The 17,576-nt window shown below is 31.0% G+C and overlaps 1 protein-coding gene across 2 annotated transcripts in view; it reads right to left on the bottom strand.

Annotated features, from left to right (window-relative positions):
- Window positions 1–17,576, bottom strand: part of LOC128171546 (echinoderm microtubule-associated protein-like 2) — a 34,322-nt gene that overhangs the window by 5,911 nt on the left and 10,835 nt on the right. Inside the window, exons 6-18 of one of the 2 annotated variants that reach the window (XM_052837324.1) lie at window positions 14,896–15,098; window positions 8,698–8,795; window positions 8,096–8,270; window positions 7,465–7,630; window positions 6,508–6,579; window positions 5,048–5,347; window positions 4,584–4,731; window positions 3,894–4,043; window positions 3,586–3,658; window positions 3,068–3,172; window positions 2,364–2,450; window positions 1,981–2,124; window positions 408–548 (exon numbers count right to left, since the gene is read on the bottom strand). In XM_052837324.1, the coding sequence (XP_052693284.1) occupies window positions 408–548; window positions 1,981–2,124; window positions 2,364–2,450; window positions 3,068–3,172; window positions 3,586–3,658; window positions 3,894–4,043; window positions 4,584–4,731; window positions 5,048–5,347; window positions 6,508–6,579; window positions 7,465–7,630; window positions 8,096–8,270; window positions 8,698–8,795; window positions 14,896–15,098 (1,862 nt within the window). The remainder of the gene's footprint in view (window positions 1–407; window positions 549–1,980; window positions 2,125–2,363; window positions 2,451–3,067; window positions 3,173–3,585; window positions 3,659–3,893; window positions 4,044–4,583; window positions 4,732–5,047; window positions 5,348–6,507; window positions 6,580–7,464; window positions 7,631–8,095; window positions 8,271–8,697; window positions 8,796–14,895; window positions 15,099–17,576) is intronic. The other variant, XM_052837325.1, reaches the window with a different exon arrangement.

Raw genomic sequence — 17,576 nt, forward strand, 5'->3', positions numbered from 1 at the left:
ACAAAAATTTTGAAAAGGTCAATTTAGAACTGTTAACTCGCTATATCCGATGTTTTTGAAAATCAACTCTGACGAAAGGTCTCCGAATAGTTTTGCAGTTATCCTACGCAATCTTAATGTTTATTTTAGCTAGGTTTATATTTTTCCAAATTACCTATGCTATCTTTAAAGCAGAAAGTGGTCTTATTTAAGTTTTAAAAAGAATGCTTAAGATAAATCGGTTAATGATAAGGATACATGTAACAGTACTGAAAATTGCTCAAGCTAGAAAGGTTAAAAACATAAAAATAAATGTAACCGTATTAAAGAATTTTCAATCTAAAACATTAAACATAGTTATAGTTATATTATTCAAGTAAAAGTATAAGAAATATTTCAAGCTTAAACAATGTCAGCAATGATCTTACGTCATGGCCGTGTTTGATGAAGTTGGTGATCTTGTTGCCCCCGTCCCCCCACACGTACACCGTCCCGTTAGAGTCCCCCGTCATCAGGTCCCCGCGGTCATTGTGGGACAGGCAAATCACGTACTTAGCGCGGAGGAAGTTCTGTAGAAAACATGCTAATAAATAATTTTTGGCATGCCACTTGACATAGAAGTTAACTATTAAGTACCGTTATATTACTGATTTTAAGAGTAAGCACAGAGGATGTCCTGTAAATTTAAAGAAAAAAACCAAAACAAGTTTATCATGGAAAGTATATAAGATCGACATCAATTTCATGTATATTCTTAAATGTAAGCTAATGCGTAAGAAGGGAAAACAAGTTATCTGGAAGTTTTGGGGTATATTGGTATAAGGTAATACGAGGAGCAGATGTAATTTGTAAGATTCAGAAGTAAAAACGTTTTAGAAAATATCTACTGCAGCTAAAACCGATCAAAGAAAGGACTCGGTCATTATATCACGGACCTCTGAGGGTGAGAAATATTGTTTAACTTAAAAAAAAACAAGTTGCTGTCCTTTAAAAAAGGACTACAATACGTGGACCATTTGCATGTGTTTCCAACGAAAACGTGAAAGCCTTAAGATTATCAGAGATTCCACCGACTCTAGCCCTCTGCTTTTAACCACTAAATTTGTACGTTGTATTACGTATACATGTATGTATAGCCCTGACTTTTTATCTCAGAATTTTAAGGGTTCATACTTCTAAAATATTTATGATCTATCTATGAATGAAGTTTGCATGTATAGTATCAGGCATTCGGTGAATTCTACTATTTGCGCACACATTACGATTCGCACTACTTTGTTAACTATGCAGTGACAGCTTTGTGTAAATTAAAAATTTCATATTTTGATGCATTTTTCTTGAGATTTAAACTTTTATACAGTGACATAATTATTCAATCATACTTAAATGCTTAAAAAATTTAATCGGGAAGTTCTCTAGCCTCGCCTACTAAAAAAGTAAAGTTAAGTTACATGTGTATTCGGAAAACAACAAAACATTGCAAATTATGCTATTTGATGCTTGTTGTAGTTTCGGCATAACATTAACTTATCTCATAATATTGATAGTTCATATCACATGCCAATCATTTCTTTAAAAGGAATACTTTGTTTCTGTACTGTTTACCGACAACTTTAAAATTACAGCGCCTTTGAACTTATGTGTGCATATGGCACGGAATCCCGGTCCCAATTCAGATAAACGTGTGCAAGCCTGGTTCCCTGAGCTACCCACTACGCACAGGAACCAGGCTAGCTCATGCGCAGGCTGAATTTTCCCCATAGCATCCGGTTTAACCTCGCTTATATATTTTCTGCGTGGACCTCAGGGTCCACGCAAAAACATCAGCGGTTATCCTGCTACAACCACGGAAACTCTTACTTTATTTCTTTAACATACACGAAAACTCGTACTAATATTAATATTACTAATATTTCTTAAACACTCATGGAAAATCGTGCTATAGCTTTTAGATATTCGACATTAGATTGTGTATAGTGTTATAAAACTCCAGAGTCCGACCTCATAATCCGGTTGGGCCAAAGGTTGGATCATCCTGGATTCCGGGTAAATCTTCCACCATGAGAGGTACTCTTTACCGGAAATCGCCAACACATCCGGGTACTTAGGATTAAACTGTAGTTCACATATATTCTCCGTGTTCACCTAAAATAAAACATGTACACATGCATATAGAAAATGATGACTTGAGTGTAGCGGGCCCTTACATGTAGTATTTTTATTTAGTATCTTTTAATGTGTAAAATGCACAAGCTAAAGATAAATTTATTTTCAAGTCTCAAAGTTTCACTGGCAATAGGTTTACTCTTTTGATATTTACATTTAGGTTGTTGTACTAGCATCATTTATACGTTTGTCAATTCATTTTTGATAGCAATACTTACGATTGTATCCCCTTTGAGTTCCCCGGAAATGACGTTCCACAATGTCAACCGCTTCTCAGCGCTGTTGTCCACAGCCGCCAGCAGATCCTATTAAGGTGAAACTTTGAGTTATCATTATGGAATAGTTCCTTTAAATTCTTCATCTCTCATCTAATCTTCATATCACTGGAATTACTGTCATATGTCCAGTTACGTTATGTCCGCCGTCACGAAATGTCCGCCACGTGTTTGAAAAAATCGTCACGGTAATTATGTCCGCCATCACGTCATGTTTGATGACATAAAAGAGTTTGATGAAGGTAAAGAATGCAAAAAACATAATAACTAGTATATTGAATGGTGTTCTAAATCTGCACTTTGAAGTTTAACACCTTAATTTTATACGTACATAACCGTTATTAATACATTAACGCATACATTCCCGTGTTAAACATGTACTGTGGTTTCATTAATATTGAAGGATATCAATTTTCGTAGATAGGTGAAAATCACAGTTTCAAGGATACGTAAATTCGTGGCCAATGACCCTATCAATACTAAATGTTAATAGTAATTGCACTTTAATGAACATTTTGTTTCGTGGATTAAATTAACGACGGAATCCACGAAAATTGGTATTCAACGAATAGTAGTATTGATAAAACCACAGCATGATGATTTCCATCGACAGGCAAAATATTGAAGACCATTGTAAAAGAGCTTACAGATGAACCGGAGAAAGCCACCGACAAAACCATCTTTTGATACATTCCCGCTCCAAGCACCTGTATCGTCTGCAAAATATCGGCTCTCCATACCCGGATGTGAGCCTAAAGAGGTGATAATCAAAGATGAATCAACAGAATTTCGCTTGGTAAGGTACATTTTCATACTTATTGTTCAGTATTTCAAACTATTGCATAGCTTAAAATTATAAATTATTGCTAGCATGAATATTTTGATCTTGAATTAATGAAATAAAATTAATGAAAGTTTCGTATGAGTTAAAAGTCAGATTTATTAAAGTCTCATCATGGTTTGAAATGATACTTTGGACGTTGTAATTAGATGAACGTTTTACAACAAAATTATTTAGAGAAAAAATGCATTTTTTGATCCAAACCTACACACTGTCTTTCGATACATAAATCCATAAGTTTTTTTGAATTTGCAAACCCTTTAACTGTTTACAAATGTAATTTCTAAAAAAGACACTTTTTATCCACCACCATATGCATTTTACCTGGTTTTGTGGGTCCGTTTTGCTGGTCGCCTGGCCAGTAACGACAATGTTCCCATTGGCATGAACGGTCAGGCTGAAACAAGACATCCAATCGAAATATTCTTATAAATATATGATTTGTATTATGATTTTTTAAAATCACACTTATCTTATCAAACGTGTATCTATGCCGCTTGTCTTATGGCTAATTCAGAGTTATTCATTACCAAAAAAATGACAAGGTCTCTTATCCATTAATGTTTGATGATAAATTGCATATTCTTTTAATGATTCAATTAGTATTAGAAATGATGACGTCACGCCTTTACCATCTAATGTCGTCTGTGTGTTCCCGGTAATGTCTTTGTTTGTGTGTCTGTCTGCTGTACAACACGGCTATGTTGGACAGGAAGTACACAATCTCATCCGTAACCAAAACAAAAATGTTGCTACGGCAATCGTTGCCACGGTAACCATATCTACAACGAATAGGGTTAAGAACGTGTTGATAATGCGTTTAATTTTGTTTTATTTCAATTTAAAAGTAGAAGTTAGAAATTTATATATTCTGTACACAAGTACAATTCTTGGTTGCCATCTTGTTATTGTCATTTTGGCATGGTGGGACTCAATATAACTGGTATAATGAAAATTGCAGTACCATCTGTTCTTTGTGTTGCATTTGAAAAAAAATCTATGATCATGTCCGCATCATTAAGTAATTAGTAAAAATATTGTCTTTTATTAATTTTCAATCTAAAGTTGAAAATGATAACATGACAAATTTGTCATGTAATCATTTCCAACTTTAGATTGAAAATTAATAAAAGACAATATATCTCAACGAAAATATACTGTACTTTCAATTCAAAATTACACTGGACTGTGTCCTTGTGCGTTTATTAAGAATATATATCTAGTCTCTGAACTATGCGAGTATGTTTATATACATAAAATTATAAAGGATAGATCATGATGAGATATTATAAATTTAAAACTAAAATCAAATTGGAACGTACACCCAATCTAACTTTAGTCTTTGTGTTGGCGGATCCAGAATTTCTTGACATTTGTCGACGTCAGGTGGTGGAGGAAAGCATACAGTACGGTTCTTGGTCGATATAGAAAATGACGTCTTGTCGGTTTTATGGCGGCTCGATGTGGAAACTGTAATGATTATTAGATAATTCATTGATCATGGATCAATTTAGATCACCATAACTTTTTATAAGGTTTATTTTTGAAAAAAAAGTCTTTATTGGCCTTTGCAATATAATATGGACCCACATTTAGATCAGCGTACGTTTTTATTAGGTTTATTTTGATAAAAATGTCAATATTTGCAATTGCAAGTAATCAAAGGGATGAGTTCAACGTCCTTGACCCATATTTGATATAGAAGGAAAACATTTGAAAGGTAGAATGACTTGCGATAAAAAAAGATTTATGATTAAGAACGATTGCACGAAGATCTAATTTCTACCTTCTTTGACGTTTCCGGTAGAAGAGTTTTTAATATCGGTGGGCGTTTTACTGACTGGTTCCTTCAAGACCTCCTTTCCTTCGCACTCCGAAAGGAGTGGGGCGGATCTACAAGTTTTTGGCTTTTGTTCTGATGAGGAAGTGTTTACTCCACTGCCTTTGGTACGTTGGGTAGAGTGCTCTGGGTGTTTCTCATAGGTAGGCGATGACGTCATTTGATCGTCCATGCTATTGATGTCATAGCTTGTGTCATTAGCTTCTAGGGCAAGAGCTTTCATATCGGACTCCGATTTCCTTTTACCTATGATATGAATGTAAAAAATTGTCTTGGTAAAGCAATATGATCAGTATTTCTTGAGAATGTTATTTATCAATCATTTTTTAAATGTATCTTGCCTTCACTTTAATGTTTAATAAAATTAAATAAAGTCCTGATACAGTAATTTTTCAAAGGAATTATCTGTATATTAGTATCTGTTTACTGGATTCATGAATATGCATGTAGCAAACCAATGTTTGTTCTTCATTAATTTCGACGAAATATCTTTTACCAAAAAATCAATTATATTTCTAAGGTTTCACACCTTACAACAATACCCGTATGTTATTGTTTTTATACTTTCTTCTGTTATGTAACTATATAACTCTACTGACAGTCTACATTAAAAACAAACTACTGCATTCCAAAGGGTTTAAAAATTTAAAAGAACATATGAGATCATCAAGAAAACAAGGCAGATAAACTGCAAACGTATCGAAAGCTGATTCTTGAGTATAGGTAAGTACAAGCTAATGTCTGATAAGTTTAACTTCAAATACAGTGATTAATAATAACTCCGATCAACGTAAGATACTGTAAATTCCTGATTAAACGAAAGGAATTAATATTAGCGTAAAGTCGTAAGAAGCCCATTTTAAAATCGCGGATTTTAAGAACTCACTTTTATTATTCGGACAGATGTAAACTATTTGGAATTATGATTAAAAATTCGGCGTTCGCGATTTTATATTTTCGCGATGTGATGCAAAAACGTTAAATCGCGGAATGAAGTACTCGCGTAAAAGAAGGATACAGTATATTGCTAACATATAAATGCGTTTGAGTGCTTTAATATTTTAATTTGTTATAGGATATAATATTGAATCATGCCTAGTTACAGACTATTTCACTTATTGAGAGAAAATATATGCTTATCATGACATTAAATGATTTAAGCATTATCGTGTATATCATCAAATGTATTGACAGATTGGAAAAACATTTAAAGCAGATGAACTGAGCAATACATGTAAAATACTAAACAGGAAATGAAATTCGAAAATTTGAAAGATCACGAAAAAGGGTTTTCTATCTTACATGTTGGTAGGGAAACATTTTGCCAAATCATCCAATAGACATTTAAGACATTGCATGCAACATTCATAAGCAGCCAGCCAGATTAGAACATGAGAAAATAGTACCTGATATGAAGGTTTTGACAGTATTTAGAAATCCAGAAGACGTTTTAACTAGATTAGTAACTCGCCGCATGTCTATCCACAGAGGAAGTAAAGTGATATAAAGTGAAAGTAAAGTGATATAAAGTGAAAGTAAAGTGAGAGTCATTTACACACAGAAGAACATAATTTTACTTATATCAATTAACAGAAGAGAGAAGTTAGCTGGCAAGAGGTATTCTGTCATGGAGTAAGGGTTAATTTACGTTGTAAGCAATACAATTATAAGCTATTAGAAGAGAGATGGTAAACAAAGAGAAAGTGAAATAAAAGTAATTTGAATATAAAAATTTAGGAGAATCTTGGTTCCTTTTAGAAGTATTTAAGAGAAACATTAAAAAGCAGAGTAAGCAATTAAATTCTGTGCTAAGAAAAAAGTAGTTTTAAAGAATAATTTTGTCAAAAAATTGTTAATATCTACATTGCAAACGACTTAAAAATGCATGAACCTGAAGATATATTAGATAATCATGAAGTGTGGTCCATAAAAAAACATTCTGATTGTAATTGAACAAGTCAGAATAAATTATTATCGAATCTTTATCGAAAATGATTGCTGTCATCAGTGTTAATTTCAGAAAGAAAAAAAAAACAAGGAATATTTCATTAAAAAAATCATAACTAGTAAATATTTTGATCATAAATATTGTAGTCTTATTTATAAAGGGCGACTCTGTGAATATCATGAACATCGCAAACATAAGATGCACATGTTAAAAAAGAAGAAAATACTTTAAATATTACAATACCATTCACTTTATAGACACTGATATACAAAGAATATAAAAAGAGAAGAACAGTTGACATTTGTGAACAGCTATTTTTTTTCTTTCAAAATCAATAGATTATCAAACTCTTAACATTTCTAGATAAATACTTTGCATTGGTATTTGTTCTGAGAAAAAAAATACAAAAACTCACTAGCTACGATTCTCTTCCGATCCGGATTTTCTTCTTCCTTGGTCACGGTTTTCTCTTCTTCTACACTGTTAACATTGTTTGGACGAATATCACCATTCATTTCTTTTGACTTCTCCAATCCATCGACCGACTTAATGTTGGAATTTCGGTCCTTTACCATCGATACCTATTCAATCAGGGTTTTTTTTAAAATGTTAGGTCTTGCCTGTTAAATCAATATGGTTGTAAATATGCAATGCATTGGAAGACTAGTTTTTATTAATTTGATTAATTCTTCTTCATTTGCAACGGACTTACAATGGCTAATCTAGCTCAAGCAAAGTAATAATATCCATGTAACCTTCACATATGTGTCTATATCTTTGTAACTTTATGATTGACAACAATAATATTTCACATACTTTTACTTAATGATTATGGATGATTGATTTATTGATTACGATATTGATATAAATATTAACAATAAAGTATTAACTAAGATGGTTTATTCATACCATGAGTATAGCAATTATGACAGAAAAATACAAAATCCTTTAGCAAATTTTATATAACCTTTCAACAATAGCTTGCTGCCTTCATACACGTATGTATCGCCAAAAAACCCCCAACATTTTAAAAAATATTTAATAACCTTTTTACGCAGTTTGCTGACAAGCCTCGATTTAGTTTCTTCCGACAACTCGTCTATGGGACTGGGTGTGACAGGAACTCGGGGCTTGGGCTTCTGGGGGATGTCACAGAGGGACGGACATTTCTTCTGGGCATTTTCCTGTGATACATGCAGGAAGTTGAGAAATTCTGGCCAGCTGCAGTTGAAGATAAACTTATTAGATGACGTAGTGGTTGCTTGATATGACGTAACAATAGCAACCTTTTATTAAGATAATAGAGTTTGTTTCAATTACTTCCCTCCATTTTTTTGTTCATAAAACAGCAACTTGACAAGTCTTTTACATACTTATGAAAAAAGACATCAAAAGCTTAAAAGGACTTATTTAATTATTTTAGAAGACGTTTCTGTAACTACAGAAGTACCATATTAGCTCATAATTGTCCAAATCGCAACGTTTTATTAAGATAATAGAATTTGTTCCAATTATTTCCCTCCATTTTATTGTTCATAAAACAGCAACTTGTCTTTTACATACTTATGAAAAAAAGACATTAAAAGCTTAAAATGACTTATTCAATTATTATAGAAGACCTTTCTGTAACTACAGTTGTTTAAAGTACCATATTAGCTCATTATTGTCCAAATCACAACGTCTCAGCAAGCTTTTCAATAAAGCACCATAGAGAGGAGTCTGATGCCGGGAACATAAGTCAATGACCTAAATGAAAAACATCACAAAAGAAATAAATTATAACCATCTAAATTATAATCATTTATTAGGGTATTCCTTCAGAATACCAATTAGTGAGCAAAAGTACATATCTTTATTAAAAAAATGGCAGGAATCAAAAAGATGTAAATGCATGCATGCGCAGATTACAATTGATTGTTTCCTAAAAGAAATATTGTAGTTGACAGTATCGATTGATTTATCGAGGAATAAAGGTTACTATTGCAATTTTATGAACAGAAAGTCTTTATTAAAAATTAGACACAAATGCTCTCTTAAAAGATAAAGAAATGATTTGATTTATAGTTTATTAATAATGGAATTTGCATCACTCTTAATTGATCATTTTATATAGGATAACTGTATTAAGTCATTATTCCAATGTCATATATATCACTTCCTCTTTAACCAATACTGTCAATTTATGTTGACGACCGTTTAATCAAAATTAAGTTTATAGTTTCTATTGATAAAAACATATTTTCTCCCAATCAAGGTACCGGGTATATCCTTAGAGTTGGCAATTTGCAAAATCCACGAAAATTCACTGATGGCAAGCCATATTGATAAAAAAAAACACACTATGAAAAAACGAATCCCGACCAGTTGTAAAAGAAAAGAAAAAGGGTTATTCTCAAGTGCCAAAAGGTGAAACGTAACTATTAGGTGTCAAACTATCGGTATAAATTTGTAGTTGCAACGATTAACTGAAAGTGGCATAACAAAAGGTGTTCAAGTAAATAAAACGATAAAGTGTTTACTAGGTTGGTTATTTATGGCAATTATCGCAAAAAAATATACAATCCTCTAACGCAAAAGGTGTTATTAAAGGTTAGAAAAGATATGTTTTCCTAAAAGTAGGTAAAAAACAATTGTGCTTTGTCAATGGTAGACATATTCATATCCTATCGGAATAAGTGTCTATAACTGTGATAAAAACTATTGAACTTAATAGGGAAATAAAATTACCTGAAATTCCTCTAATGTGATTTATACCTATTACATGTTTTTTTTTTTTTCAAAAAGACTAAAATGAAATTGTGTTATTTTATCAAAAAATAAAAAAAATTAATGAATGTTAAATGCACATCATTTTACTGAGAGGAAATCATAATTATGATCATCAATCAAACCACAAAAACACAATCTTTAATTATTGCGGTTAACCATTTGTCATTAAAAGCTTTATGAAGGTAAGAAGGCCCGTTTTTAGATTTTACCATGTGGTCTTTATTCAACCTTGATTTGATACGTCAGATGCACAAAAGGACATAAGCGCAGTCATCTCACGAAATCTAGAGGATTCTTAAACCTTTACTCGTGTATTACAGCATGTTTGTTAACAGAGCTTTCGTATATTATTTGAAAAACATGGACAAATAACTATCTTGACCCTTTCACATCCGTTCCGGACAAATGTAGCCGGAACATTATTTCAAGTTGAAAGATTAACCTATTAATAATAAGCAACCTATAAAAATTAAACATTTATAAGATGCCCAGACGCCTGACATCAATATCAAACGTAATTATATGCAATCAGTCTGCATTCAATTTTCCATATTTTGTTGATAGAGAGATTTTTACAGAAATATTTTCACTGAAAGTGTCAGCATTATTTTTTTGTTTTGTTTTTTGTTTCAGACTTATTTCTCTGTTAGTATGATTAAAGATTTTACCCCTGCTTTTCATTCACTTAATCAATAAAATGTTTTCTTTGGTGATTCATGCAGGATATAAAGGTGACGCCACTGCAGAAAAAAATAAACAACCCGCGTGAAGCCTGCAATGATCGCTCCCCTCATGAATCATCAAAGAAAGCATTTTTTTTGGTTTAAATTTACATCTTTTTTACTAATTGTAAAAAGTAGGTTCAATTAACAAGATTACGATAGATAGATAGATAGATGGATAGATGGATAGATAGATAGATAGATGAAGAAGAAAAACTAGCTTAGAAATTATTTAAATTCTAATTTAAATTCGTCACAAAATGTAGATGTCCCATATCTTTTCAAGTAAATACAATGTTGATATAGCATCCTTATATATCGATCGATCCAGTCTATGTACTTTAAAAGTTATTTTTAGTATGTGAGCGTTCTGTCATCCATCAATAAATATATTTTTAAAATATTACTGTTTCTTTTTTCGTAAATATGATTTTTCATTTAAGTAGTAATAAATGTGGACGAGTTTTGTATAGTAAGAATAATTACTAGTATTTTTTTCTTTCATTTGTCATGTAAAATATAATTAAATGATAGTATCTTTACTTTTTAGTGCAAATACTCAGTTTTTTAAAATAAAATTTTAATACGATAACTTATTTAACTTGACATGACATGACACAAACATATATTAAAAATATTTACTTTTCTAACAACATTTATATGTTATATGGTTTAGTGTAAGGTTTGAAAAGCCTTTAATACATAAACATTAAAAAAAACCAAAACAAAAAACCCCAAAACAAAACAAACAAATGCTTGACCAGTTTTATTTCAGTTTTTATGACAATGAAAAATGTTGGAAATTCTACCCGTATACAATAAAAGTATCAAATATATCGTACTTGGCATAATAGCATTTTCAGGAATATCTGTTTTTTTTAAAATACAATTATCTCACTGATATTGTAATTTTGTATTTTTTTTTTATTGACGAACGTTTTAAAATTCTTTAGAACCTAAGTTTTAGTTAAATTAAAAAAACAACAACAATAAAGTATTAGCCAAGTTTATTGCAATCATAACAAAATACTATGGGTCTGACAAATACTAGTACCCCGATTTACAAAATTTAAATTAAAATTAGTCTCTTTTTGGTATACTAAAATCACCTAAATAATCAAAGTTCTGTTACTGAAAAGCGCTAACCTAGCTTGGTTCTAAAGAAAATTTACTTTGTACAAGCTTAATTAGAAAGAATTGATTTGAATTTAGGCAATATATTTCCTCATCACTGCGTGGCAGCCCCTGCAATGACGTACCTAAGCCCCACACCCTGGATTTACAATAGCCACAATAGCTCGAACCTTATATTCACAATAGCCCGTGCAACTATGTGCGTAAACCCCTGAAATTAGTTCTGAAACCAGTTTGAATGATGTATATTTCTACTCATAGGGGGCGGCTAACGACAATAAAGCGCTTAGCTATGCTTAGCGCTTTAAAAACAATACCTGAAATATCTAATCTATTTCAACACTTCTATATGAAATTTTCATTTTTCAAAAATAATAGAGAGTTTCTGCAATAAATGTGTATAAATGATATTTGTGATCAAAGACAATTATTTGCTTTGCTATTGAAAAAATAAATATTGCTGTAGCCTACTTATTTTGTCCGATCATGTGGATTTTAATGTATTTGTTTATTCTTAAACAACTTTTAAAAAACATCATAAGACTTCAAGGCTTTATTTTTTTTCCAATTTCTGAAAACATCATTTATCTTTAAAAGGGTATCATATATCTGAATAATGAATTAATTCAAAACTGATATTATTCAGATAAATTTAAAGTGAAATTCACAAAGTTGTAGTGTCGAAATACTTCTTAAAAAGTTTTCCCCCAAAATTGAGCAATTGTTTCAACTATTAGTGATAACTTAAATTTTACAAACAGTTTACCTGTACCTCTCTGCTCATTTCATTTTTTCTTTCAATAATGCTAATGTTTGATTTGATCTGAATAAAGGTTAGTTTGTGTATGCTTACACTACCACATCTTGTAAAACAGCAAACATAATTTGATGTTATGGATAATATTGTATGATATTTGCATATCCATTGTTTTTTCCCACTGTAAGTCCCTACGGAGGAACTGCAATTATTTTTCTATAAATGCAATTGTCTGTATACTATGACGTCATAAAGCTGTGACGTCATATACTTTTCCATGACGTTATAGATTTAAACCACTACACAATACATCATGTGTTTTTCTCCAACTCCATGAAATTGATATATTTAATTAAAACATGTCTTTTAATAACATTTTAAAGGAATAACTGTTATAACATATCATTGATTCTGTTAACAAATCTATGTGAGTTAAAAAGATACATTACTGTCTTAATGTGTATTTTTGATGCAATAGCTAAATGTCAAGGTCTAGGCTAATACAGGGTATTTGCGAGTGATAAAATGCAAATATAAGTAATAAACAGCGATTATTTAATTAACATGGCGTTATGAATAGCAACTGCTATGCTGGCATATTTTCCATGATGCGCGCTATGCGCTAGCGCGCATCATGGAATATGCCAACAGAGCAACTGCTATTCATAATGCCATGTTCACTAAATAACGATGTTTATTTCTTAATCATCGTTCATCAAGTAATTATAATAATCCGATTAAATAATGTACAACCCTTGCATTGCGCGTCCGTTGTTTACTTGCCTTGACTGACTGTCTATTATGACGTCACCTCGTTTTTGGTGTCGTGAAGAGTTATTTACGTCACCGTGTACGAATCAATAAATTAGAAGCGATTGGTTGAAAAAGAGGGAATATTCTGTATATATTATTCCTAGCCGGTCAATATTATATAAATAGTGCCTGTTTGGGAGGGTCACAGTTGAAATTGACACCCCGAGGGAACCATTGTCAACCGACGCGAAGCGGAGGTTGACAATGGTTTTCGAGGGGTGTCAATTTCAACTGTGACCCTCCAAAACAAGCCCTATTTATTTCATTATACTGAATGTCTTAATTACAAAATTTTTTTTTTACTGCTTTTACTAGTATATAGAAATGATGTGAATTCAACGGCGAACCGAACGCGCATAATTTACGCGCATGTAGCAATTCGTTGTGTTACCCGTTGCTAAGTGTGTTGCTAACGCTGAGGGTAATAGAACAGATTATCAACTGCGTCTAAACCAATCAGATTTTAGTATTTGACATGAAAGTATAATAACAAAAAATATTGACCGGTCAATATTTTTTGGACGAGCTAATATTACAGTTATTGACTACTAGTCTATTATTATTGAGTTATATAGTGAGAATATGCTACTGAATATAACAATGTATTTTAACTTTCATCAAGTAATTATAATAATACGATTAAATAATGTACAAATGCAATAGTTCACTGATACACTTTCCATTGTAGATGAATGTAGACATGCATATAATATACAATATAATTTAAGTTTTACCACCTGTCCTGAAAAATCTGATCATGTAAAAAAGAAATAATTTGAAAAAATTACAAATGATTTCCAATTAAGTTTTTATCCTTTAAATATAATCAAAATCAATAACACAGTTATTTTTATTCGATACAACTGCGTCGTAGGATTTTTATAATGCGTAAATGAATGCTGATTTATCAATTTTAATGCATATCAAAAAATGCATATAAATTTTTTTCGAGGGGAAAAAAGAATTATTATGAAGAAAAATATGTTTAATAGCCACAGAAATATGTTTTCCTGTAACAGAAATATTTTTTTACTGCCACTGAAATAAGTTTTACTACCACATGTGAACAAATGTCATTATTTGATTGATTAAATGACATATTTTGACTATCTTATTGGCTAAAATAGAAATATCTAATATCTAAAGAACTGGTTTGAACTAGATTTATAAAGAATATACATTTCCTGCAGTTGCATCAAACAGAGAATCAAATCGAATACATAATTAAAGGTATGATATATGAGTCAGATCCTCATTAAAAAATGTAACAGTTACAGGTCAACCTCATTGCTTTTTTGTAGTGAGGTGAAATGAGTATTGATAAGTGCACTGCTGTGATTTTTTTTATTCATTCTCCCCCGAAAGTTACTTGATTAAATAAATTGCTTTAAAAACATTAATGACGACATGGCAATTGTTAAGCTTTTATACTTTAAAGTATAATTTGGGATAGTAACCCTCGATAACACTATTTTGTATTTTTCGTTTGCTAATTTTACAAATCTTAATAATAATCGTTGTGCGGTTTCTATTTGAAAAGAAAACTTAACAGTTCGACATTGCTCTTTTTTCTCATATTTACACAGTTTTCCCAATACTCACGTGTACGTTTTTGATAAATAGAAAAACTTCGCAGTATATACAATAATACCTCATTTTTGCTGATTTTCCCACTTTTTTCAATATCTGCATGTTGGAAGTTTTCTCTCAAAGAGTCCACGTCAAAATGACCTTGGTTGTCAATCAAAAGCTCCTCCAATCGCTGAACAAGGTCAGCGTCTTTTTCCTCTGACGTCATTTCCGATTGCGTCTCTAGGTCATTTCTTGTTTGTAGTGCAACCACACTGTCCCTGCCTGAAGAAAAAGGGTAAATTGCACATTGTCTAACTTTAAATAATTAGTTAATAATTGTTAAATTATACATGTACTTTAAGGAAACTATTTTACCCTTGTCTTGTAAAAAGGTATCCAGTTTTTACAATAATAATACTTGTGATTTTTTGTGGTTGACTATACTTATACAAAGTTTCAATCCCCATCAGGTAAAAATGACTTTGTAATATCTATATTTCATCCAACTTGAGAAAAATTATTAATATTGTACCATTTGATTTCAAAACTTCTTTCTTGCATTGAACATACAATGTATGAGGTAGTTTGCCTTCTGAGCTCTGACCTATTTTATTGCATTGTCATTAATTGATATGCCTACAATTAAATACATTTACTCGTGAAGGGTTGATCTCTAATTAGTTACTAATTAGTTTAAATGATTAATTGATCTTTTCCACACCCATAAACTGCAAAATGCATCATCCAGGTTCAATCAATAATTTTTTTGGCGTTTATCTAATAAATGATTGAGCTTTTTTATTCCCATAATTCAATCAACATTTCACTCTCCCCACAGTATTGAACTAAACTGAGAAGCTTTAATCAATAATCTTGTTCATGTCATTCAAAAATAAGTAATAACTCTTTATTAAAGAGATAGTTTTTCAATACAGCTCTAAATTGATTGTGTGTAGCTTGCTAATTAAAAACATTATTGATTTGATATATATTGATACATCTAAACGCCACAGAAGCTTTATCTGATAACCTTATGTCATCGTTGTCAATTTTTTTCCAGGTATGCCCTTTCAATTGTCAAGAACAGTTGTGATCTATGCATGTTAGATGCCCAAGGTCTGCCAACTTTCTTTTGTATAACTATACTGACTGATTATATGTTAATGATATGACCAGAGATCGTTTTCTATATTCTCTTTTTGACGCCACACTGCACGAAAGGGGAGGTATTGACATACATGTATATCAGGTGTATTGAATTGAAATTATGTTAATTAGAATGTTTTTTGTTTATATAAATATATATATATATATATATATATATATATATATATATATATATATATATATATATATATATATATGTTTTGCAGTTAGTGTTGCTTTTTTTCTTTTATTATATTTTTACCGGACACCGAGAAAATACTTTTGTGATTTGGATATATATATATATATATATATATATATATATATATATATATATATATATATATATATATATATATATATATATATATATGTATATATATATATATATGTGTGTGTGTGTGTGTGTGTTAATTAGAAATAAAAACGTAGCCCACTTTTTTTCGACCTGTAATTACAAAAATTAAATCATAATATCTGAAATGTTTCAATGACCAATGTATAAATCGTATATTTTCTGCGGAAAGATATAACTGGTTTGTTTTATTTCACATCACTAGATTAACCTTGCAGCATGATTTAACAAAAATATACTATCTATATAATACTTATTCAGCTTTTTGATTTTGCTTTTGTTTCAGTAATCATAGTTTAGTTTTCTCTTCTTTTCATTCACAAGTTTTTGTTCAACAATATGTTTGTTGTATGTATATTTGGTACATGTTGATATTGTATACATCTTTGTTTAATATGGGGGAGGTCATTTGCTCACCTTTTATAACTTACATTCAATGTCTGGTAATTGATATTATGACTGTTTGAAGACCCCCCCTTATTGCCTAATTTTTCTTATTAGCAAAAATAAATGGCAGTATATACACACAACCATGTTTTATGTTTTTCAATCAATCCTAGCCAGATCAACAATATTACATAATACAGCATTATTGTAAATAATAGCATTTATGTAAATTGTGATATGTTATTTTTATGCCAGTACCAAAAATAATAGTCTAGTCATGATATAATTGTAATTCTAATATTTGAGTATTTTTGAGTATTTAGCTGATCTTCTTTAATTGTATACATTAACCAATCAGAGTGCGGCGTTTAGTCGCGCGATGTTTTGACCACGTCATTTTAACTGTCAGCTGTCAACAAGTTTGTAAATACCGCAATCAACCCACCCTCCTTCCCCTTCATCACCTTTATAGTTGGGGATTTATTTTGCACTGTATTACACATGTATGTTGCTGTTGATATGTACAATGCTGTTTTTGTTCAACAATATGTTTGTTGTATGTATATTTGGTACATGTTGATATTGTATACATCTTTGTTTAATATGGGGGAGGTCATTTGCTCACCTTTTATAACTTACATTCAATGTCTGGTAATTGATATTATGACTGTTTGAAGACCTCCCCTTATTGCCTAATTTTTCTTATTAGCAAAAATAAATGGCAGTATATACACACAACCATGTTTTATGTTTTTCAATCAATCCTAGCCAGATCAACAATATTACATAAATAACAACAGCTGTACATAGTTTTAACGTTAAAAAATCAACAGAACCTACTCTCCGAGCAGTATATGAAGTATGTGCACTTA

This window comes from Crassostrea angulata, chromosome 2, assembly GCF_025612915.1.
Source record: "Crassostrea angulata isolate pt1a10 chromosome 2, ASM2561291v2, whole genome shotgun sequence".
NCBI classification, from domain to species: Eukaryota; Metazoa; Mollusca; class Bivalvia; order Ostreida; family Ostreidae; genus Magallana; species Magallana angulata.